General features: G+C 44.3%; 1 protein-coding gene across 6 annotated transcripts in view; it reads left to right on the top strand.

Annotated features, from left to right (window-relative positions):
• The window catches only part of cacna1ba (calcium channel, voltage-dependent, N type, alpha 1B subunit, a), a 158,870-nt gene extending 135,650 nt beyond the window's left edge, over positions 1-23,220 (top strand). For 3 of the 6 annotated variants that reach the window (XM_072664581.1, XM_072664580.1, XM_072664578.1), the window contains 13 exons: positions 431-581; positions 1,389-1,516; positions 2,762-2,858; positions 5,495-5,600; positions 7,058-7,165; positions 7,390-7,517; positions 7,891-8,027; positions 8,200-8,335; positions 8,422-8,532; positions 11,613-11,651; positions 12,285-12,498; positions 15,370-15,590; positions 17,575-23,220. In XM_072664581.1, coding sequence (XP_072520682.1) covers positions 431-581; positions 1,389-1,516; positions 2,762-2,858; positions 5,495-5,600; positions 7,058-7,165; positions 7,390-7,517; positions 7,891-8,027; positions 8,200-8,335; positions 8,422-8,532; positions 11,613-11,651; positions 12,285-12,498; positions 15,370-15,590; positions 17,575-18,099 — 2,101 coding nt within the window. In that variant the 3' untranslated portion in view covers positions 18,100-23,220. Of the gene's footprint in view, positions 1-430; positions 582-1,388; positions 1,517-1,852; positions 1,950-2,761; positions 2,859-5,494; positions 5,601-7,057; positions 7,166-7,389; positions 7,518-7,890; positions 8,028-8,199; positions 8,336-8,421; positions 8,533-11,612; positions 11,652-12,284; positions 12,499-15,369; positions 15,591-17,574 lie in introns of all 6 variants that reach the window. The other 3 variants (XM_072664583.1, XM_072664579.1, XM_072664582.1) reach the window with 2 other exon arrangements.
• The last annotated feature ends 594 nt before the right edge of the window (positions 23,221-23,814 follow it).

The following is a 23,814-nucleotide window of genomic DNA, read 5'->3' as shown; positions in this document are numbered from 1 at the left end:
CTAGTCATACTAGTGGACCAATATGGTCAGACTGGTCATGCTAGCTGGTTGGCTAGCTTGGTCAGGTTGGTCATAGTGGTACACCAGAACTAGCAGAACCTCCAAAGTCAAATGAAAAAATGAAAAACCCTATGCTGGTCAAGAGCTGATTGACCAAATTAAGCTGGCCAGGCTGGATTTTTTTTCAGCAGGGCATATTTAGGGTAAATTAGTTAGTTAGTTAGTTAGTTAGTTAGTAGCTAAGTGTGTTATGGTTAGGGCATGCAGTCTTTATGATGCTAACTGCTGAGTGTAGGCCTTCATTACATTAGCCTCACAGCTAAATACGTAAAAAGCAGTGAGGGTGAGGAGTGTACATTTGTTTAGTTCCTGTGAGCTGTTCCTCTGTGTGTTTATATACTGATGTAATTATGCCCTGTGTGTCACTCAGGAGTGCTACTGGTGAAGCCTGGCACGAGATCATGCTATCATGCCTGAGTCACCGCACATGTGATGAGCGCTCGGGAATCCTGGGCAAGGAGTGTGGCAGCGACTTTGCCTATTTCTATTTCGTCTCCTTCATCTTCCTCTGCTCCTTTCTGGTCAGTGCTTTTGGTCCATCTCTGTCCATTACTTTAGCAGAATCAGTGATCAGTTATTATTGCTAGTGTTTGGTTTGTTTTCTCTTTTCTCTTTTTCTGCAATAAATAGGCAGTCTGTCCTTCCCTTTTGGCTTTTTGACACAAGTGTAGAAGAATTTCCCCTGTGTGCAAGGTCTCTATTTATGATGCCAAATGCCAAAAAAACAAACAAAAAAAAAACAAATAAAACATCACCCACTAGGGTCCTATACTGCACAAGCATCCCTGCTGTTTCAGAAATGTTTCATTTTCCATTGAGGCTAAAAATATCAGAAAAAAAGTCAATTCTGGCCGAGAGGAATGTCACCCTGGACTTGATATACTTTTCTCATACCCTGAAAAGCATTTCTTCATTTCTCAGGAGAGAAATAGCTTCAACATACAAGCCACAAGCCACAGGAACTCTTGCAACCACTGTTTTCACCAAAAAAGGCTTTACTCTTTTTAAAGTAAAGTACTCTTTACTCTAATCTGATGATGCTGAAGATGCACTTTCTGCACTGACATGAAATAGTCGTTCATGCTATAGCTCTTCTAGTGGTGTACATCAGGGGTGCTCAACTCTGCTTCTGAAGATCCACCACCCTGGAGAGTTCAGATCCACCACCCCTGGCTATAATGTTCTGATGCTTCTTAGGGGTTAGAGCTAAAACTCCTCAAGGTGGTGTATCAACAGGACCAGGACCTGGCACCCCTGCTCTACATGAAGGCTTGTGTAGGCCCAGCCAGGGTTCCTGGGTTCTTCTGCAACTTCTCTTCTTGCTGCAGATGCTGAACCTGTTTGTGGCCGTGATCATGGATAATTTTGAATACCTGACACGGGACTCCTCCATCCTGGGTCCTCACCACCTGGACGAGTTCATCCGTGTGTGGGCCGAGTACGACCCGGCCGCTTGGTACGTTTCAGCCCCCTGGGCAGATACTTCTGCTTCTCTCAAATACCCGGTAAGATAGTCTGGCAGCAGTATTGAGATCGAGGGTTAGGGGAAAAGCCTGTAGTGCCTGTACTGATGAAATGTTTCCCTCCTTTGTGTTCTTTGATGAGATGATATGCAAAGAAACTGTCTCCCTCTGAGTATCTGTAGGAGCCCTGCTAATGCACAAGCCGACTGGACGGCTATGGGATGGAAAAGTGCCCATACGTGTCTGATCAAGCCCACTGCCTATGCTAATGTACTCTCTCTCCAAGCTGTCCTTATACATGTGTCATGTCTTGCTTGTTTTCTCCGCAGCGGACGGATTTCCTATAAGGATATGTACAATTTGTTGCGCATTATCTCGCCCCCTCTTGGCTTAGGGAAGAACTGCCCTAATAGGGTAGCATACAAGGTTTGCAACCCCAGAAACTTCCTCCACTTTCGTGGGCTCTGTGCGCCACTGCCCAGAGACCCAAACTGAATGGCTGTGCACTAAATGACTTGCCTATACACAAGCACTTGCCCTTCCAGACTTGACTGGCTTATGGTTAATGACGCTGATTGGGAAACAAAGCTTTCAAGGCCACAAAATGATCTACCACACATTGTCTATGTGGTATTCCATGACATATTTGTATTTTTTAACTATTGAGCTAAGTAATGGTCTCACTGCGTATTATTATGTAGTCATAAATAGTCACTGATGCAGCTAACAGAAAATGAAATGATTCTTCTGCCACTAAAGCTAAAGCTGCTAAGTGCTTTATACTGAGGGTTAGTGCATGGCATTGAAACCTTTGTTTCCAAGCACTTGAAAGAGGAAAGCCCACATGATGTCTCTTAGCATGCAGAAGCAGACATCTTCCAAACAATGCAGCCATTCTGTCACCATCCACACCATGTGTGCATCTCACTCTGCTCCATTTCCATCTTCTCCATCAGGGATCAACTCCCCCTTCAGACCTTTTAGGATCCATCCTTGGCCCTGCCCGGGCAAGGATGGCATCCCTGACCATAACACTCTTGGAAATCTAAATAACGCAGATTTCTGTTTTTTGTTTGTTTGTTTGTTTGTTTGTTTGTCTGTTGGTTTGGTTTGATTCTTCTCCTTCATTTTTTTCCTTTCCAAAATTTCATTTCCTCCCCTTTGTTCCTCTTCCCGTCTCTCTAACTCCCCATCCTTGTCTTTTATTTTGGGTTTTTTGCTTTCTCTACACTGTGAAGTGGCCGTATCAAGTACCGCGATATGTATGAGATGCTGCTCCACATGTCCCCACCTTTAGGTTTGGGAAAGAAATGTCCGCCACGAATCGCCTACAAGGTAGCCCGACTTCACGCCCCCTTTTCCTCTCCCCCAACACCTCTTCTGCTCGCCCTGTCTTCCCATTGGCTTATCCTTCAGCCAATCTCTGTGCTCTGCAATGTTTCCCGCCCCTTGTTTCTTTGTTTTCCTTTCTTTCTTTTTTTCTTCTTTTGCCCGCTCTCCCAACCTTCCTGGTGTGGCCCCTCTCCTTCTTCCACCGTTTTCTCGGACCACTGCGCCCCTTGTCCACTTGCTGCATCATCTAAAGATGAAGGCCATAGAACGGCGGCAGTCTAGGTTCCCAGTAGAGGTTCTAGCTTGTGTCCTCTGGAGTTAGTGATAGCCTGAGAGAAGTCTTAAGGCCCGTACTTGGTCTGTTTTGCTTTCAAAGCTGTCACCTTTCCCATTTATTCAAATACGTCCTTACACTGCATTGTTTGTGCACGATACGAGCAGCTCATAGCGAGCGATTCTGAATATGTTCTGCATTAGCTGTTTGCTTCCGAATCGGTACCTTTAACCCACCCCCTCAACAAGCTGTGCCTTATTGGTGTCTGATTGCAGTTGGTCGAACCATTCCAGGCAATAGATATTATGTAGGTATGGTCCTTCTTTTATAGTGGCCCCACATTTAGCTTAGCGAACATGTCATTTTAGCTTAACCTCTTAACCTAGAGTAGACTTGTGCCCCTAACAGCTGTTCCCTCCCATTCTTCTTTGTTGTGGAGCAGTGCTATGTGCGTATGTGTGTTGCTTTCCAGCCATGAGATCTATTCTCTCTCTCTCTCTTTCTCTCTCTGTCTTTATCTATCTCACTTTATCTCTATCTCTATATTTCTCTCGCTGCCTCTTTTTCTCTTGCTCGTGCTCCCAGTCTCTCATCCACCATGTCCTCTGCTCTCTCTGCTCTCTCTTATTCGTTTGTTCCGTGCTTTTTTTTCCTCCATGCTGAGTGTATGAACGTTCGGCTGTGTGTGACAGTCCCCTTCCCTTTTCTCCATTCTGACTGTTTTGGGTTGTATTTTTTTTCTTCTTTGCACTGCTACTGCAAGTGGATGTATGCTCTTTTAGTTCAGGGGAGCTCAACTCTTCACAGCCTGTCATACTAATGTACACCACACAGCTATCTGTTCAGCAACATAACATCATGTACAGTTTGAATTAATATGAGTCACGTGCACGTGTGCTAAAACAGTGCTTCAGTGCAGCAGCTTGTGTTAGTAAATAGAGCCTGACCGATATGTTGTTTGGATTAAATTGGCTGATTATTCTGCAGAAACATCTGAAATCATATAAATCGAAATCATATTTTTTATATGAGCCGTAATAATAGGAGACTTAGATGTGATGACCTTTGGAGCACTATGTAGAAGTCTATTCACCTTAAAGCAGCATTTTGTGAGAATAGGCCGTTCTTGCTCCCCCTATAGTCAGAAACTGGAATTGGTACTTTGAGCCACCCCTCAAAGCACACATTTCTGGACGTGCTGAGAGCTACATCACATGTGATGGGGGGAGAGTACAGACGGGTTGGGTCCAGTTGGCGGTCCAAATTGGAAAGATATTTGGCATTTTACACAAATAGGCAGTTTTACACGGCTGTTTACCACCCTGTTATTTAGCCTCAGAATGAAACACTCTGCTTTTCCTTCTTTTATGGAGGACTCCTAGCGTACCATAGCCCAGTCCATCCTAGCCATATCTAGTCTAGTATAGCATAGCTTTCTCAGTCCAGCCATTCTGCCTTTTTTAGTCGGCCTAGCATTAGCTTTTAGACTTTTCATCTTCATCTCCAGAGGCTTCGGCTATTCATTGCATGGATAACTGCAGTGGTGCTTGCTCTCTTTGGTCTTAGTGTTGCTTTTAAGTTCTAGCTAGCCAGTCCCAAGTCTACAATCAGCCTAGCATCAACTTTTAGCCTCCGGTCAGCCAGTCCCCCTTCTTAGAATGACCTAGCAGTAGCTTTTAGCCATTGTTTCGGTAGCTATTGTTTAAAACAGACATAGTCTTACTTCAGAATCATAACATCATGACTGCCAGTGAGAAACTTAATATTTAAAGATATTTTCCAACATTATATCAACAAATCTATTTATATATGAGTTCTTAAAACTGGAATTATCGGTCTGGCCCTATTAGAAAGCACTTGAAAGTCACAGCTTGGAATTGCAGAATTAAAATTTAGCGTTCTTCCTGATCCACCACAAAATACAGAGTAATTCGATCAGCGGATGGCAGAGTGGAGCTCCTGTGACCTGTTGAGGCACCCCCATGGTTATGTGTACATGCTTTTCTCCACTCTCCTGTCAGTGTCAGTCTCTCACCGACACACTTTGGTTGCAGACTGTAGCCTATAGAAGTGAATGTGACCGTTTGAATACTGTTATGTCTCCGTATTTGTACACTGTTGTTTCGGACAAAACGTTTTGTGTGCTTTGAACTGAGAGCATGTGCACCTAAAGAGATCAAGCAAGCAGAAAACTACAACTTAGCCCTGTGTGGCCTTCCGAGTATCACAGTGCAAATTTTAGAGGTCACTCTCACAAGCACACAGATGGTTTTGGCCGGAGGCGTCTTGCTGGCCTGGGTTGTTAGTTTTTTTGGTAATTGCAGAGTGCTCTTTTATCTCTAATGGCCCTCCTGACTCCCCCCAGCGTCTGGTGAAGATGAACATGCCTATTGCCGACGACAACTCGGTGCACTTCACCTCCACGCTCATGGCCCTGATCCGCACTGCCCTGGAAATCAAGCTGGCCTCAGGTCAGTCACACAATCTTCCTACTCTACAAGAGCCCAGTCTTCTGTAGTACAGTTCCAATGGTTTGATCCAAACGGTTGACCCAGTCTAGACCGTACAAGCCACTCTCAGCACAGCGGTAGGAGGGGACAATGTACGAGACAATGAGGAGCAGATATTTCGTTTTTTTATTTCCTTTAATGTTGTTGTTGTTAGCTGTTTCGCCTTTAGCATAACACATTAGCATAGTGGCTTCATTGGACATGTATAAAATATGCAGTAGTTTGCCAGCAGTTGCCATTAGTTTACCATGAATTCCAATTTGAAAGGGGGATTGCGCCAGATCACAGTGGGCAAATTCTTGGGCAAGGTCTGCTGCTGAACTTCCTTCTCCCCTCCAAAGGATCATCTTACAATCTTACAAACTTGAGCTAATACAGTAATAGAAGTGACATCAGGTACTTCCCCAAGTGGAAAATGTGAGTACAACCTGATAACGGTATGATAAAACAGCACTGAAATGGAGAGTAGGGCATTGATAGGCTTTCCAATAATAGGTTTCCCAGTAGATGTTAAAACATTGCTAGTGGATTTGATTGCATTCAGCCACAGTAGCTTTAAAAGAGTTGGTACAACTCCACTCGTCTCATCCCAAAGGTATTGGATGGTGCCCCAATCTGGTGTTTGGCATTGGGCATTGTGACCTCAGGATCGTGTGTAAATGCTATGCTTGTCAATGTCAGCCATGTATAAGTAAATCTATAAACATACACCACAGATTTTTAACAATTAGCTGTGAAAGACTTGTGGAGACATATGCTAACTTCATTTTCTTCCCCTAGCTGAGTGTTGAGGGTTGTGCTTGGTGCCATGCGTCCCATCAGGCCTTATTAGAGTGGTGGGAGCTTGTGCGTACCGTCTGCAGATTCACAGAGGAATGCCGGATGGCTTTCTAAAGCTTCACTGCCCAGTCTTTTTAGGGCCTCCAAGGACTATGTACCTGCTACCCTACAAAATACTCAAGAAATTCAATTAGAAATGTGTTTTGTTTGTGTGTTAACTTGAATTAAGCTCTAAAAATGCTGGCTTATGTGAAAACACTTTCCTACCAAGGCCTTTTCCCAAGACCGAAGAAAGAACAGTGTGACTTATGAATAAATGGAATGGTATTCATTTCACTTTCATGCATGTCGTAGATGTTTCATCAGCTCATCAGTATCACTCAAAAGGCAAACTGCTATCAACGTTCTGAGGGAGATCTGAGGATGATTCAAGAACAGAAGCTGCCCGTTTTCAACAGATTACATAACTGAGTCGTGACCCGAAAGAAAGAGGCCAAGCGTTGTTCAATTTTACTTGATTCCAAACTGAAATTGCACTATTTTCTGAGGTTATCTGTGGTGTCTCTCTCTGATAACTGAAAAATCTCTGATGTGTCTCTCTGAGGGCTAAGCACCTGCTCTGTGACTTTCCCTTCCAGGAATGGTGGCCCAGCGTCTGTGTGATGCAGAACTGAAGAAGGAGCTGGCCACCGTCTGGCCAAACCTGTCCCAGAAGACCATGGACCTGCTGGTGACACCCCACAAACGTAAGCACCCCAGTTACTTACCATTACCTACGCGTACTTGTCTGAATTGAGCTCAGTTCAGCAGGTTGGGCCTCTACTGCCATCTAGTGGTATGAAGCAGAGTGTTGCAGTTTTAGTCACTATGCAGTGTGTAGGAATGAGCCTCAATGACTGAACTCAGTGATCAGGATAAAGATGTATGTCCATGTGTCAGTTGATTCATGAAGCATTGCTGTCTCCTGCAGCCAACGAGTTGACCGTTGGGAAGGTGTATGCTGCTCTTATGATCTTTGACTACTACAAGCAGAACAGAGCCAAGAGACTGCAGATGCAGCAGCAGCAGTCCAAAGAGCAGACAGGACCTGGCCCTCAGGTGAGATAGCATGCATCCATATATACACTCACACAAGCTCATACATCTCTGTTTGCTCTCAAAATGGCTTTGATTCCTTATGGAATGGATTCCACAAGGTGGACAAGCACATGAGGGGATGCACATGATCAGCAGCATTACTTAAATAGGCTGTAGCATTCAGGCTATGGTTGGTTGGTATTAACAGGCTCAAGAAAACACTCCCCACACACTCTGTCCATGGATTTTGTGCCTCATCAGAAATTGGGTTTCCTCAGACCACGCTACGTTTCTGTCTTTAACTGAGCCTGTGCACACTGCAGCCTCAGCTTTCTGTTCTAGGCTGAAAAAGGTGAAACCTGAAAGTTTCTCTCTGTCATTTTTCTCTCTTCAGAACAAAGTGGGAGCGCTCCTGGAGCCCATCCTGCCTCTGACACCTATGCAGGAGAAAACCAAGAACAGTGTGGACTGCCCGTCAGACAGTCAGCCTCACAGACCCAGCTCAACCACACTTAACAACGGACGTACACTGTAGGCCCTGATCACTGCACAACCGTACACTCAGCCACACAAGAACTGCACTCACAGATCTATACACACAATCCATATTGCAGATATGAGATAGTGTGTCGCAAGCTGTTTAATCGCAAGCCATTCTTTGCATATTTAAATCTTATTACCTTGTTTGTCTTGTCTTATAAAGTAAATCAAGCCATGATGGCGCTATCAAAGGCTCCTCATCTTGGGTGTCGGAGAAAGCCAAAGAGATCCCCAAGTCAAAGAGGCGACCTATCTCTAGAGGCCAGTCAGAAGACATCTCCAACACAAACACTGCCCAGGTATACTTAAGTCTTAAGCAGCTTTCATACAGTCCTTAGAGCTAGAATTGTTGTTTTTTTTTTAACTGTGCACATGTTTCTGGCAGGTGTCAGTAGAGATGAGGAAGATGGAGAACAGTGCCAACACAGTAGCACCTGCTGGTTTAGATGGTCAAGGGCGTGCAGTGTCCATGCCCAAACTCAACGCAGAGATGCAGGTACATTTAAAATACTGTGTATATGTCTAAGCGTCCTCCATAATCAGGAGATCACAGGTTGAATCCCTGGTCATGCTTTAGCTACAGTCATGGCCAGAAGTCCCAGACAGCTTAATTGTCCTTGCTCTCTCTCTGGGCCCTACCTCTCGATGCCCCCATCACTTAGCATGGTGATAGCCTGTGCATACACTACATAGAGAAAAGTATTGGGACATCTGCTCATTCATTGTTTCTTCTAAAATCAAGGGTTTGAAAACAGAGCTTATCATAATACTGTGCAGTGAAGGAAGATTTCTGCTAGATTTTGAAGAATTGCTGTGAGGATTTGATTGCATTCAGCAACAAGAGCATTAAGGAGGTCAGGATGTTGGATGATCACCACACCGCTTCATCTCCAACCCCCTAACTCATTCCAAAAGGACTGGATGGAGCCCCATCAATCAACCCTCAGTTCTACTGCTCCACAGCTCAATGCTGGGGGACTTTATACCCTTCTAGCCCACGCCTGACATTAGGTTCATGTTTTTTCTGCTTTGGAGAGTCCTATTCTATTGGCAACACTTCTCGTCAGGGACTAGACAAGCTGTGTGTGCCAATGGGTGCGACTAGGAGAGGGATGTATTGATGTATTGTTGCACAAATGTGCTTTGCAGTTCTAATGAATATATGGGGTATTTGGGCTTTGGAGGGCAGGCAGACAAGTACAGAGTAACAGGATTAGTCTTTGGGTGGCTGCCAGTGATGTGGCCAGTACTGGCTTTCTGCTAAGAGCTAAGAGAGGGAAAGTGGGCAGTGGAGAATCTTTTTGCTCACATTAAGAGATGAAAATTGTACAGTAGGTACTCAAGATCAGAGGTTGCCTTTCAGTCTGCTGTCTTTTTTCATTTTGCTTGGTTGAAATTCTGATCTATGAACCATTCTTTAAGTTAAGATGGATTATTTATCAAGGTCTTAAAAACCTTGAGATGGTAAACCGAACTTCACTTTGAACTAGAGTTTGCACCCCTCAAGGATCGGCCTTGAGACTCAATGATCTGCTCAAGCCCACCTTGAATATTAAAAACTGAGAATTCTAAACTTCACATTTTGTAAAACTTCAGCTAGTAATCCTCCTGTACACCAATCAGCCATAACATTAGTACCACATGCCTAATACTGTGTAGGTCCCATTTGTGCCACCACAACAGATCATTTGGAGATCTGACCTCTGAAGACATCCTGTGGTATCTGGCACCAAGACATTAGCAGCAGATCTTGTCCTGTAAGTCCTGTAAGTCCTGTAAGTTGTGAGGTGGGGCCTCCACGGATCGCACCAATGAGTTCAACAGTTGTCCTTTCTTGGAGTACTTGTGATAGATGCTGACCACGTCCTACCTGAAAACCCCCACAGGACCTGCCTGATGTTTTGAAGATGTTCTGACCCAGTCGTCTAGACATTACAGTTTCTTCACTTGCTCATTTGTCCTGCTTTTAACACATCGTCTTCAAGAGTGTTCTTCACTTGCTGCCTACTATATCCACCCTTGACAGATGCCACTGTAGATAAAGATCATCAATGTTTTTCACTTCACCTGTCAGTGGTGCTAATCTTATGGCTGACTGATGTATAGAGAGAGTTCAAACTCATCTTTCACTTTCTCCAGTCCTGTTTCCATCATTGCCTCTCTGCCAAGTTTTCAGCACAAACCATCAGAGTGAGAGCTCGATTAAGATCTGCCTCCCGACACTCAACACCCTTCCCACACGTCTGCGGTGTAATGAGATGATAAAACAGCTCTGAAAATGTTGGGGGTTTCTCTAATTTCACACTCAAATCAGATTCCCATCCTGGGCCAGATCTTAGGAAAGTGCCTGCCAGGCTGATAATAGCCATTAGCTTTACACTGTGAAGTTTCAGCACCTGCTCATATAACTAAAATCCCTCCCATTCCACCCGGGGAAATCCCTCACTTTGCTGAGTAGCTCTGGCCCGGCTCCAGATCCGCAGTTTGGTTTACAGCAATAGAGGCTGCACAGCCAAACACAGAGTGTTTTAGTCCCTCTAGCTGAAGAGCACAAGATCTGGTGCTGGTTGTGGACAGTTTTTGTGCGGAAGCTTAGCATTTAGATGCTTGCAGTAGTATTGAAAAGTGTGCCGCTGTAGTAAGATCTTCCTTTTTTTAAAAAAAACAGGAAACCCCCTATTTCGACCAAGTGTCTTGAAGTTGGAAGGAACTTTTGGAAAACTCCAAGCTCTTTGAGGCAGATACTTAAGGGTGGCCTGTTGAGATGCCTTTTTTCCCCTCACTTTCATGCTAATGAAAGATTTCACTGGTTGATAAATTAAATGAAAGACTACTTTCCAGTCCCCAATAATACCACTTGTTGAGATACGCTATATGGACAAAAGTATTGGGACACCTGCTCATTCAAAAAGAGTTTTTCCTGCTTTTGTTGGAGCCAAACATCCAAGCTTTTTTTTCAGAAGGCTTTCTACTGGATAGCTTGTGTGATGACTAAATGACGAAAACTACTCCAAAACAGCGAGCAGGTCTCTTGAGGTCTTTCTGGTATGCGCTGGTCAGTCTCTACCGGAAGTGCTGGGAGGAAGGACAACCAGTGAACCAGCAACAGGGTCATGGGTGCCCAAGGCTTATTGATGATGTGATCCATGGAGCCCCCCCACTTCACAACTCACAGAACTTAAAGGATCTGCTGCTAACGTCTTGGAGCTAGCCACCACAGGACACCTTCCAAGGTCTTGTGGAATCCATGTCTCGGCAGGCCAGAGCTCTTTTGGTGGCACTAGGGGACCTAAACAAGATTAGGCAGGTGATTTTAAGGTCATGGCTGATGAGTGTACTGTGTTCACTGCACCTTCAAGTGGCTAAATCCACTCATTAGAAGAGGTGTCTAGGTACTTTTGGCCTAACTGCCAATGTGTCATGTTCTCCAGTGTAAGCTCATCAGGAAACTGAAACTGACTGTAGAATCAGTAATTTGTGCGTGTGACATCAGTTTGTCATATTGTAGCAATCTAACAAATGAAACCTTTGCTCTTCTTCTTTCCTCTGATGCTCTTCTCCGTGGCACATTGACAGAGAAGTCATTCGCGCCACTCTCCAGGAACTTTACTAGCGGTAGGTATTTTCTTTCCTTCTGTATAGGTAGAGATATTGAACACATGCTAAAAGCTTCACACCATCTATCACTATATTTACAATGCTGTGGATGCTGTTTAAGATATGGGCTTAAAGTACAATAGCAGTATTTCACCCTATGATTAGTGGGGATAACAGGATTAGCTGATAGAGACAGGTTGTCTATTGTGGTAAACAAGACATCAAAGACATACACCGTCTATGGTTTCTCAGAGGATACCTCACCTTTAATTATCTCAGACTGCCGGTCGAACACGGCAACCACGTAAACACGCTAGCTGATAGCAACATGTTCTTAAATGCTGAGTCCAAAGTGCAGGTCAGTGCTAAATTGAGACTGCTTTATAGTAGGCCTGAGCAGCTGTCCCAGATGTACCACCCCAATGCTTGACCTTTAATACTTTGTTATTGCAGCTTGGTGTGGGAGGGTTACTGTAATTAGTGTTCTTACATACGTCTGACTTGAGCTTGGACTAGGCTGTCAGACAGGGAGATAAAACCTCGGTGCTAATTTGATTGATTGTCTTGTCAGCAGAGGGCAGTACTCATCCAGTGCCGTGCAGGAAATAGTTACTGTCGATATTTAGCAGTGCCTCACCTCTCCTTCCCCAGCCTATTCCTGACTCCCCCATGAGACGCTCTGCCTCCACGTTTGCACCTCAGCGCCCTCCAGAGGTGAACTTGAACGAGTACACCCTGGAGAAGCCTGTTCAGGAGCGAACGCACCACCATCACCATCATCACCGCTGCCACCACCGCAGAGAGAGAGACAAGAAGCAGAGGTCACTGGACAGGTCACCCAGTGGCCAACCTCTAAGCACTGGAGGTCAGTGAAGACGTGCGGCCAGTAGCATATACCTTGTATTTGTATTGACAGCATATTGCATCATTGTGGGCATTTTGTATATTCCTGAGTACATTTACTCTGTCTGTACCCTGCGGGACAAAAAGGTGTCAGTACAGTGCCTGTCTCTTCTGTAAGTGCTGAGTGTCCATGATCCAATCTGGACACTCAGAGAGGGTCTGCAAATGTGCAATTTATCAGCCATTATTTATTTATTAGCTACTGTTTGGACAGTGGTTTGAGCTGGTCAAGATTAGAGAGCTTCTTAAAAAATGTAAAACATATGAACATACACTTCATACATTCTACATTACATCCTACCTTCTTTAAAAATCACCATTCAGGGCTCCCAAGTGGCCCAGCCAGCTAAGTGTTAGCCCTGTCATCTGGAGAGTTCCAGATCCTCGATCCTTAGTAATGCCACACTCCTTTAGGCTACAGTTACTTTCTACGTTGATTGAAAATCTATGTCTGAGAGTCCCAGAGACCACAACTGGCCTCACTCCCTCTGGGTAGGTAGGCTGGCCTTCCCTCACCCCTCCATCACTCAGTGTGATGCTAGTCAGTGGAAGCATGTATCAGCTGACCAACTGGGAACTAAAACATTTTGTCAATGGTTCCATGTTGGCCGCACATATGGATGCCATGGATGTCAGTGATGGAATCAGGAGGGGTTAAACATGGGCCCCATTTGAGTTGTACACTGCACATGGGGCCTAGATGGGACCCATGTGAGTTTAGGGTGGGGTGTAACGATGGGGCCCATTTAGGAAGCCCAACTTAGGAAGTCCCAGTAATAACAGCAATTACAAACCCGCTCAGAGCCCATACTCACCTGGAATCCACCTAGCCCATGTTCCACCAATGTGAGCCCCACATGAGCATGTTGGCTATGGTAGTGCTCTCCTCCAAGCATGTTCAGCTTCTAATGGCACTGCATTAGTGGCACTTAGTGGAAAATATGTGGCAGCTTGCATTATGTGTGCAAAATGTGTAAACTGGAAATGTCTAAAATTGGAATAAGAAAGGAAGTATTAGCTAGACTGTCCTGCATGTTGTGGTATTTTCCTTACTTTAACACATCCACTGGGAAAAGGAGAATGTGCAGTGCAGTGATACTCCAGGACCAGGATAAAGACCTGTCTCTCAGTAATGAAGGTGAAACAGTGGTCCGTCCAGGAAATATAGGCATCTGCTCACCCTTCCTTTACTACTCCTTTACTCTACTCTATCTCTTACTGAGCTGACTGGGAGGTGAACAAGCATACCTTCTACCAGCCTAGCATACCAGTTCCTGACCAGCCTGAAGCAGCGCACACTTGTTCTGCAGATTTCAGCTGTAGCTCACATGTGCTGGAGATCAGTGCAGCCTCTACCCCGCGTCGGCAGTAGAATCAGCAGCGAGAGCTTTAGCATGCAGCTGGCATCCATTACCCAGATAAAAGGGGCTGACAGACACACTGCAGACGCAGTGACCTGCTAATTTATGGCCACCTCTCAGCAGGCCGACCATACACACTGGGGAAAAATGTCGGAACTCGCAGGAAAAAAAGAAGACAGAACAAGAACCGTAGTCTGGTGTGTAAAGAATGTGGAATTCTGAAGGGGAGGTGGGACTAGGATGACCAACGCTTCCACACATGTTGCAGTTCCCTTTTGATCCATAGGGGTAGTGATTGATCAGCACTGTTGTGTAGGCATTGGCCTGCTTTCTTTCCAAAACTGAATCAACTGATTTTAGAGCAATATACAGTCATATTTGAATCATATTTGATCTTTATTTGGTAATATAACTAAACACATACAACTAAAGAAATGTTCTTGTGAGAAAAAGTTAGAACATCCCCACAATTAGAATGAAGCAGGTGCAGATCATCAGCTGCAGATGATCACAACGTGGTTAGAGAGGATTCTGGAGGAGCCTGTGTTATTTAAACCTCATTTGGTATGCCCTTGATTGTTGAAGTGGCGGTGAGTGGTGAAGATCATCATGACCAGATCCACAGAGCTTTCTGAGGCCTTTGAAAAGAAGGTTGTAGGTGCAGATGAGTCTGGGAAGGGATTTAAAAAGATCTTAGAGCAAATTCAGAGCAAATCAGCTGTTCCACCATCTGCAAAATAACTTCTAAGGGAAACAAGGGAACTGAAAATATGGACAGATCATGCTTTCTTATGGTAGATGTTGTGCTTTCACATCAACTGTGGCAAGAGCAACCTATCTTGTGGTCTGATCTTGGGATGAATTCGCCAGGGAAACTGGCGAACCTGGAGAACCTGGCGAATTCATCCCAAGATCAGACCACAAGATAGGTTGCTCTTGCCACAGTTGATGTGAAAGCACAACATCTACCATAAGAAAGATACCACACACATCTAATTTTCATGGGAGGTGTGCTAGGAGGAAACCCTTGCTGTCAAAAAAAGGTCAGAACAAGACTAATTTTTGCCAGAGAACGCCTAGAAAAAGACCAGGACCTCTGGAACAATGTGCTATAGACAGATGAATCTTTTGGACAGCAAGGGTGTCAAATGTGTGTCTCTTCTGAGATGCTGTGCTTTCATATCAACTGGCTGGAGGACAAATAACAAATCCATGCTCAAATATTTGTTTACAAGAAAATAAACTTTCTGGAATTCTGGAAGCCAAAGATATATATCTCCATTCCTTGTAAATGAAACATCTATTATTACCAAAGAATCTGCGGGTGGTGTTCTTGCCAGTTTAGCCAGGCCTAAAGTAAACACGGGTTCTACTGTGAGTAGTTCTAGCTGTAGTTTTTTTTTACTGATTTCCACGGCTTGATTCCACTTGATTGTTTTCCTTTCAACCATTCATTTTGCCCATGTTCTCAGGCACAGCAGCTGACCTTGGGGGTGGTACCCTCTCAACTCGGGAGAAGGGGCATGATCGAGGTCGTTCCCACGAGAGGAAGCACCATTCGTCCACTGCGGAGAAGCAGCGCTACTACTCATGTGACCGCTATGGCAGCCGGGAGCACTGCCCTGCCAAACCTGCCCCAGCCAGCTGTGCCACCTCCCCTGGAGAGGCTCAAGAGACCGCCTTCAGCAAGCAGGTGGGAAAAGAGGGGGCAGTGGGTCCATGCTGAGCTACATATTAGCAGGCTAGCGAGGCAGTAGAGTCAGTGGACTCTCAGTGAGGTTAGGAAGCGTGTTGGAGATTTTTCCCCCTATTTAAGCTGAAGTTTGAGATGTCATGAATTTTCATGATGGCTTCCTACAGCGTCAGAATCACATTCTACATGCATTTTACCCGGGCATGCTCTCACAAGTGTATTATTTTATACCGCGGTGGGTTGTGTGTGTCTTACAAGCATTAAAACAGAGTACATTGTGAAGCTGGTTTACTATGTTATGCCATGTTATAAAGACATACCATGATTGATGGTTGTTAGATTGCTGTCTGCACAGCGCTGGGCGGGTCTCTTTGAACTGTTCATGTACTGCAGGGTCGATTTATTGTAGTTCCTTTGAAATTCTCTGGATGTTACTAATGGCATGCTGATTTTCAATGCATGTAACTTTGTTGCTCTTTTTCTTTCTGTATGTCAAATGAAACTCACTCTGTTCTCTTTGCCCTTAGTGCAACCACTCATGGCCTTTCACTTCTCTTTCTACTCTTTTCTTCATCTTCACCATTTCTCTGTGCATTTTGTCTGTCTTTCCTTTCTTTTTTCTCACTATCCTATTGGCGCTGTCCTCTGGTCCTCTTTGTCTTTGTCTGTTGTGTGTCTATGTCCTGCGTCTCCTTTCTTTGCCATCTGCCATACATATTACTGTTCCTTTCCTTTCCTTTTATCCTTGCTATCCTTTCCTATCCTATCCCCTTTCCCTTGCTATCCCACCTTTCTTTCTTTGTCCTTTCCTTCCTTCTTTTTCCTGTCATATCTTACCATTTTCCCCTTGTTATCCTTTCCTTGTCCATCTTTACCCTTGTTATCCTTTCCTATCCTTTCCTATTATCCTTTCCTATCCATCATTGTCCTTTCCTATTCTTTCCTACCCTGTCCTTTCCTACCCTGTCCTATCCTATACTATCCTATCCTATCCTATCCTATCCATCATTGTCCTTTCCTATCCTATCCTATCCTATCCCCTTTCCTACCCTACAATTCTCCCTTGTTATCCTATCCTATCCTGTCCTATCCTATCCTATCCTATCCTATCCCATCCCATCCTATCCTATCCTATCCTATCCTATCCTATCCTATCCTATCCTATCCTATCCTGCCCTGTCCTGTCCTGTCCTGTCCTGTCCTGTCCTGTCCTATCCTATCCTACTATTTTCCCTTGTTATCCTTTTTCCTATCCTATCCTTTGTTATCTTATCCTATCTTTTCCTATCCATCATTGTTCTGTCCTATCTTATCCTATTATACAATTCTTTCCTTGTTATCCTTTCCCTTCTTTTCCTTTCATTTCCAACCTATCATATCCTACCCCTTTTCCCTTGTTATCCTTTCCTTTCCTTGTCTTTTTTTCCTTCCTATTCTAACCTTTCCTTGCCTTTCCTATCCCTTCCTTTCCTTTCCTTTCCTTTCCTATCCCTTCCTTTCCTTTTCTTTCCTTGTCTTTCCTTTCCTTTCCTTTCCTTTCCTTCTTTCCTTCCTTTCCTTTCCTTTCCTTTCCTTTCCTTTCCTTTCCTTTCCTATCCCTTCCTTTCCTTTTCTTTCCTTGTCTTTCCTTTCCTTTCCTTTCCTTTCCTTCTTTCCTTCCTTTCCTTTCCTTTCCTTTCCTTTCCTTTCCTTTCCTTTCCTTCTTTCCTTCCTTTCCTTTCCTTTCCTTTCCTTTCCTTTCCTTTCCTTTCCTTTCCTTCCTTTCCCTTCCCTTCCTTTCCTTTCCTTCCCTTCCCTTTCCTTTCCTTTCCTTTCCTTTCCTTTCCTTTCCTTTTCTTCTTTCCTTTCCTTTCCTTCTTTCCTTTCCTTTCCTTTCCTTTCCTTTTCTTTCCTTCCTTGCCATGGACCTGTCCCCTTACCCTCTTTTTACTCGTTACCCTCATCGTTTTTATTGTTTTGATTTGCTTGTTCAATTTTCACCTAGGGCAGTGGTTGGGTTAAAGGGAGTCCGGTGTTGTTGAGCTCGGGGGCCAGCACGCCCAGCCGCGGGCGCAGGCAGCTGCCCCAGACGCCCCTGACCCCACGCCCGGCGGTGGCCTACAAGACCGCCAACTCTTCCCCTGTGCCCTTTGCGGGTGCCCAGGCCACCCTGCCCGCACCCCCGACCCCCGGCAGGCTGAGCCGCGGGCTGTCTGAGCACAACGCCCTCCTGCAGTGTGGCTCTGGCCCCAGCTCTCCCTGTCCCGTCACCCGGATCAGCTCCGAACCCTTCCTGGGCCCACCCCTGCCGGACGCCCGCTGCAACTTCCGGCCCCAACTCTTCCAGGAGCCTGCAGGCCACCACCCTTGGACCACAGGGCAGCAGATAGTGATCCTCCCTCCCCCGCCCCAGCAGCAACAGCAACCGCCCCACGGGCTGCCCAATGGGTACCACTATGTGCTGGGCGTGCCCAGCAGCGAAAGGGCCCCGCCCTACTACCCAGAAGCAGAGGAGGACGAATGGTGCTAGTATGGCTTTAACACACACACATATGCGCGTGCACACACACACACACACACACACACACACACACACATAAACACACTGACACACACAGATCCTCTGCTGATGATGATTTTTAGTGTTTTTTTTTGTTTGTTGTCCAATTTTGATGAGTTTTATCATCTTTGGTTTCATGGACGATGTGTTTAACGCTTACATGTAGATGTTTATGTTCTTAACTTCGCGACGGGAGGGGAAATGTAGGCTACACGTACACCACACACAGAAAGGGAGAGGACCAGACTGTGTTTTAATGTATTTGAACCTATAGAAATAGACTCACTGGGGTTCTTGCATTGCACTTCAGTGAGAAGCGTAAAGCAAACTGACAGATTAATGAAACTTTGGGGGTTTTCTCTTAATTCCTTGCTGTTGTGAAAGAAACCGCAGTCTGAATGATGTCAAAAAGAGCGGGTGTAGTCTGGGAAAACAGTGACCCATAGAGCTCTGCAATTTAGAACGTAGAGCTCTGGCCAGCTGTCCAGTGAGCTGTGCCTGTGGATACCCTCAAAATGCAAATTCCCATGAAAAATGACACTGTGTCTGCAGTGTCTGGGCTTTCTGTGTGTAGCACGTTGTGCTGAGGAACCCAATGAGAAGACAAGAAGCTTGCAGGAATGTTGCTAAGATACACCATGCCCGCAGGCTGTGTATGTGACCCACATACACACACAAATATCCACGTTACACACGCACACATTTATTTTACACCGTCCATGAAGTTGATGATTGTTGTTTTGCTGCTGATGACCATTCCGAGCACATATCACTGTGTGTGACAGTGTGGAGGACATGGCGAAATACGAAATGTAATTTCCTTTTGTATCAAACTGTTGTAGATCTTTTATCTATTCATTAACGTGCGTTTCATTTGATTTTTTTTGTATTATACTGTAAAAATCTTATGGTGTTTTCCGTAAAAAAAAAAAAAGAATTGCTTACAAGTTCCACCATCCTGTCAGGTCTACCGTTTCTTACAGACTGCTCCAGACGTTCTTAACAAAGTGCCTAACCTTTTGAATATATCGTAGTAATGATGCGACCTCAGACTTTTTTAGTGCATCGACGTTTTAGTGTGAAAGAAAGAGAGAGACAGAGAGACTGAGTAAGAGAGGGGCTGAGTAAGCTAAAGCTTACCTGGAAACTACAAGGTGTTATGACTGTAGGCCTTAATGTGGAAGCAAAAGAAACCAGACCTTCAGTTTGGAATCAGGATTTGAATGGGAATGACAGTATGATTGTGTTTATTTATTTCTCATCTCCTCGTAGGGCCTTTTGTGGGTTATTTTTTTTTGGATTGGGGAACGGGGAAAAAAAAAGTAAAGTAAAATACTAGATAGGGCAAATTATGAAGGCTGAAGTAGTCGTGTATCAGTCCGGATGGACGTCATAATCACAAGTTACACACGTTTGCATGATTTTATTTATTTATTTATTTATTTTTTAAATGACCAGGGTTGGCGAAGGAGATAAGCAAGTCCCCTTCTGGTGGAGAAGCTCATCTGAAGCAGCACTGCTAGCTATTTGCCTTATCTTATCTCGTGGTACGTAAAGATAGGAATGAGGAGACTGCCGCAAACGCCCGTGTGACACAGGGGTGATTTCCAAGACCCAAATTACACCTAAGACTCCTAGACTCAACAGGATTTGCAGTAGGGATTAATCCAAGGCTTTGTCCACATAACTGGCCAAAACACTCTTAAAAATATTGGCTCCTAAATGGTTCTTGGATCTTGAATCTCGTAGTTGGTATAGAACTACAGGTGGCTTTTTTTTTTTCAATAGATACCAATATTAAAATCTTGAGAATTGGCCAATACTGATACACATCCAATATTCCTTCTTTAAAATCTTCTAAGCTTTGAAACGAGCTGTTTTTAGGTGACTCCCTTCACCTAAGATGAGCATATGAAGTAGGCTGTTCTGACTGTACCACCCTACAGGGAGAAACACACACAGCAGGCCTGAGCGATACCTCAAAATAATGATGACAATAGTTTTCTTGTTATAAAGAAACGCTCCAGTTGCATTAGTGATATGGTCTTTATCAGTAATATTGATCCATTGAAATACAGTAGGTAATTAATTCGTAATGTTTAGTGATGCACCATAATAATGCATTGATTTCATTTTTATTTTCTGTTTAGCTTCTATAGCTCCTATAAACAGTTTACAGAAGAATTCAGAGTTTACCACAATCCTTAAGGACAATACTTTACCAGCGTTTTATGCCGAATTTAATACATGTCCCACGTTTTATGTCCCAGGTTAGCACTGTTAGCATTGCCCCAGGTTATCATTGTCAACTATACCAGTTGATGATAATGCATTCCAGGGTATTTTTTAGCTGGAATTCCAATGTATCCATGTTTAATACTACTACTACTATATAGACAAAAGTATTGGGACACCTGCTCATTCATTGTCAAGGGTATTAAAGAAAATAGTATCCTGCTTTTGTTGGAGTAACTGTCTCTACTGTCCAGAGAACCGTCCTACAAGATTTTGGAGCATTTGATTGCATTCAGCGACAAAAGCTTAAATAAGGTCAGGATGTTGGATGATCACCACACCACCTCATCCCCTAACTCCCTAACTCATCCCAAAAAAGTACAGGATGGAGCACCATCCATCATTCCAGAGTACACAGATCCACTGTTCCACGGCTCAATGCTGGGGGGGGCTTTATACCCCTCTAGCCCACACCTGGCATTAGGCATGGTGCCAATAGGTTCATGTTAAACTGCTTCAGAGAGTCCTATTTTGTTGACACTATGTCTCTCCAGGGACTAGACAAGCTGTCAACTCAAAACAGCTGAATGCTTTTATTAGAAGGGGTGTCCACAAACATTTGGACGTATAGTGTATTTTATTTAGCAAGCTGTTTAAGAGGAAATCTAGTCCTGTCTAGTTATTAATCCCTTTCGTCATTGCGTTGCATATCAGTCATCACTGAATTCCGATTACAGAGCCCTGTCGCTCAGGCCTAGTGCATAGCTATCAACACGCTGTCTCACAGCATGACTGTGTGTTTTTCCAAGCTTTTACAGGATCGTGTCAGATGTTTATTTTTTTCCCACCTCTTGTATTGGATCCAGCATTGTCCGCTGATATTGATCCTATACTACGAACAGTACATCACCTCTATGCGCAAAAAAACATTCATCCAAATTTCATAAACCAATATGGACCAATAGACATGCTCCAAAATGATCTTCTTACATTGACGTCCATTGAAAGTTAAGTAGGGCTTAAGTCCATATTGTGGACCGCACTCCTAAATCTCCTTTCCTAAAATAAGAGCCTTTAAAGAACCATCCACTTAAAAGGTTCCTCCAAAAACCAGCGATTCTTCCATGGAATCGCCTCTTTTTGGCCCTCTTTATTTTTAAGAGTGTGTGTGAAGACCACACCAGTATGGCGGCTTGCCTTGTCTATGTTAAGGTAGGAGTTCCCCTCCATCCCTCAAATCCCTCTCATTCCCCCACTGCCCGATCGCCCAGCTGCTGACCATATAGTCCTACAGCTGGCCCCCTTTCATCCCATGAGAGGAGGAGTATCTTGCCATGATGATCGCTGAACGGAGAAGCACCAACCGTGTTGGAAGCTTCACAGGGGGCTGTCCGAGAGATTCAAACGGGGTCTTGTTGCGTCCTGGTGGATGGAGAGAGAGACAGAGAGCGCTGTTGGACATGGCTGTTAGGAGATCCGAGCTAGCTGATGAACAGAGCTCCGGCAGTTCCGGCAAACTTTCGCCAACACTTTCTTTTGTAGCACCTCAGAGCTAACCGTGTGTCCGTTTAGCCGCTTAGCATGGGGAAGGTTAATGAGGGGGGAGGGGGAGGAGGCTTGGGACTGCAATGCCTTAGCCGTTGAAATGGCAGGACTTTATGGAAAGCATTCTTTGGTTTTTGTTTAAGTAGGGCTATGCAACAAGAGACACTTTTGAAGAATAAAATCAAACGAAACAGACAAAAAAAAAATAATAATAATAATGTCAACACTTCATTCATTCTGTAGCTTTACTTGCTGGGATGTCCAGATTCAGCCTTCCGCATGATTGTGACCAAATCTTTTTCTATATATGAAAAAAAAACTGTATGAAAAAGTATATTTTAGAATGCATAAAGGCACAATGATTAAACAAGCAGAAATCAGTAACGTCTTTAAGAAGAACTGCAATCTTATGTATCTGCATGCATCAGAGTTACCCATCATCGTAAAAAGAGAAGCAGGTGTTTTAAATAGAGAAGCTGAGCAGTGGATATTTTTATATACGTGCACTCTCCTTATGTGGCCGAGTGCTTCATTTAAAGGCCGTGCTGAAACTGTTCCGACGACTCTCCCGAGTTGTCGCTTTGTCCATGTGGAAGTGTGGAACAACTTCTTCTCCTTCTTCTTCTTCTTCTTCTTTGCACTCCTGACACGTCGTCCACTGTCCTCCGGCATGTCGCCACCGTGGCTTCAAACTGTAGTTCATATATACTCCACCTAATCCATAACCGCAGTTTCTTTATTATTTGTTGGGGAGAGTAAAAAAAAAAAAAGGTCACGTCCACCCCCGACCCCTGTCACAGTTTGTTGCCAAACTCTGAATTTCTCCAAGTCCTTCCTGCACATCCAGTTTAATGTGGCTGTTCTCCTTAAGGGGGGGAGGGGGGGGGGTGATAAAAAAGAGTCAAGCGTAATGTTTGCATGGTCTGACAATGTATGTGCATGTTGAACTACACATTGTTTATCTTCGTACTTTTTTGATACGCTGTGTTCTTTCTGTTGGGATTTTTAAACGATCTTTGATATGAATTAGGGGGTTTGTTGAGGGGGAGACAAAGAAAAAGAGAAAAACACACACACACACACACACACACACAAAAAAATCAAAAATAACTTTCTATATAAACTCAGTATTGAACATTGTGGACAGCTCCTTTTCGCCGGAAGGGAGCTGGAACACCCTTTATCTGGATTCTGCGACTGATTTGTTTGTTGCCTGATTTCTGTTTCAATGGCCAGACTTTGAATTCTGCAGTTGTTTCTACCTTAACATTTTGTATGAAGCAAAGTCCTTGAATAAAAAAAGAAACCTGACTTTTGTGGAGTGCTCTTTGATTTGCGACCTTTTTTATTTTTGGGGCTTTACCTGGTGTGTTTGAGGGGGAATGACTTCATAACTCATTGACAGAGTCCATTTCAGAGTGTTTACACTTGGGTCAGCTTTGATTAGATTAAAACGAAGCCTGGTGCGAGGGCTCTGTTAATACAGTTTGTTAGATTAAGTGAGAACGCTGCCTTTTGAACACAGCAAATTAACGGCCTGAGGCCGCCTGAGCAGGTGGGTCTCGGTCCGTTTCTAGGCGAACTGGGATGCGGTTTGTTTGAAGTATGAACACAGTACGAACCAAAGGCATCACAGCCCCGAGTTCCACCAAAGTCATGCCATCAGCATCTGCCTGCTTCATCACATGCGAGTCTCTGTGCAGACCTGCCCTCATGTCTGCCCTGGTTTCTGTATAGATAATCATTGCATTTAGGAACTTTCTATAAGGCAGCTTTTAGAGACGTCCAGCTCCTCAGATGTCTGGTTCCACTGTGAACATTTCTGTACCCTGGGTTTCTAGTTTCTCTAGAATTAGGCATTTCACACCAAACTGAACGGCTTTGTTTTATCTAAACAATGTAATT

Source organism: Salminus brasiliensis, chromosome 20 (genome assembly GCF_030463535.1).
Source record: "Salminus brasiliensis chromosome 20, fSalBra1.hap2, whole genome shotgun sequence".
NCBI lineage: Eukaryota > Metazoa > Chordata > Actinopteri > Characiformes > Bryconidae > Salminus > Salminus brasiliensis.
The sequence above is the reverse complement of the archived record's forward strand: the minus strand, read 5'-3'. Positions and strand labels throughout refer to the sequence as shown.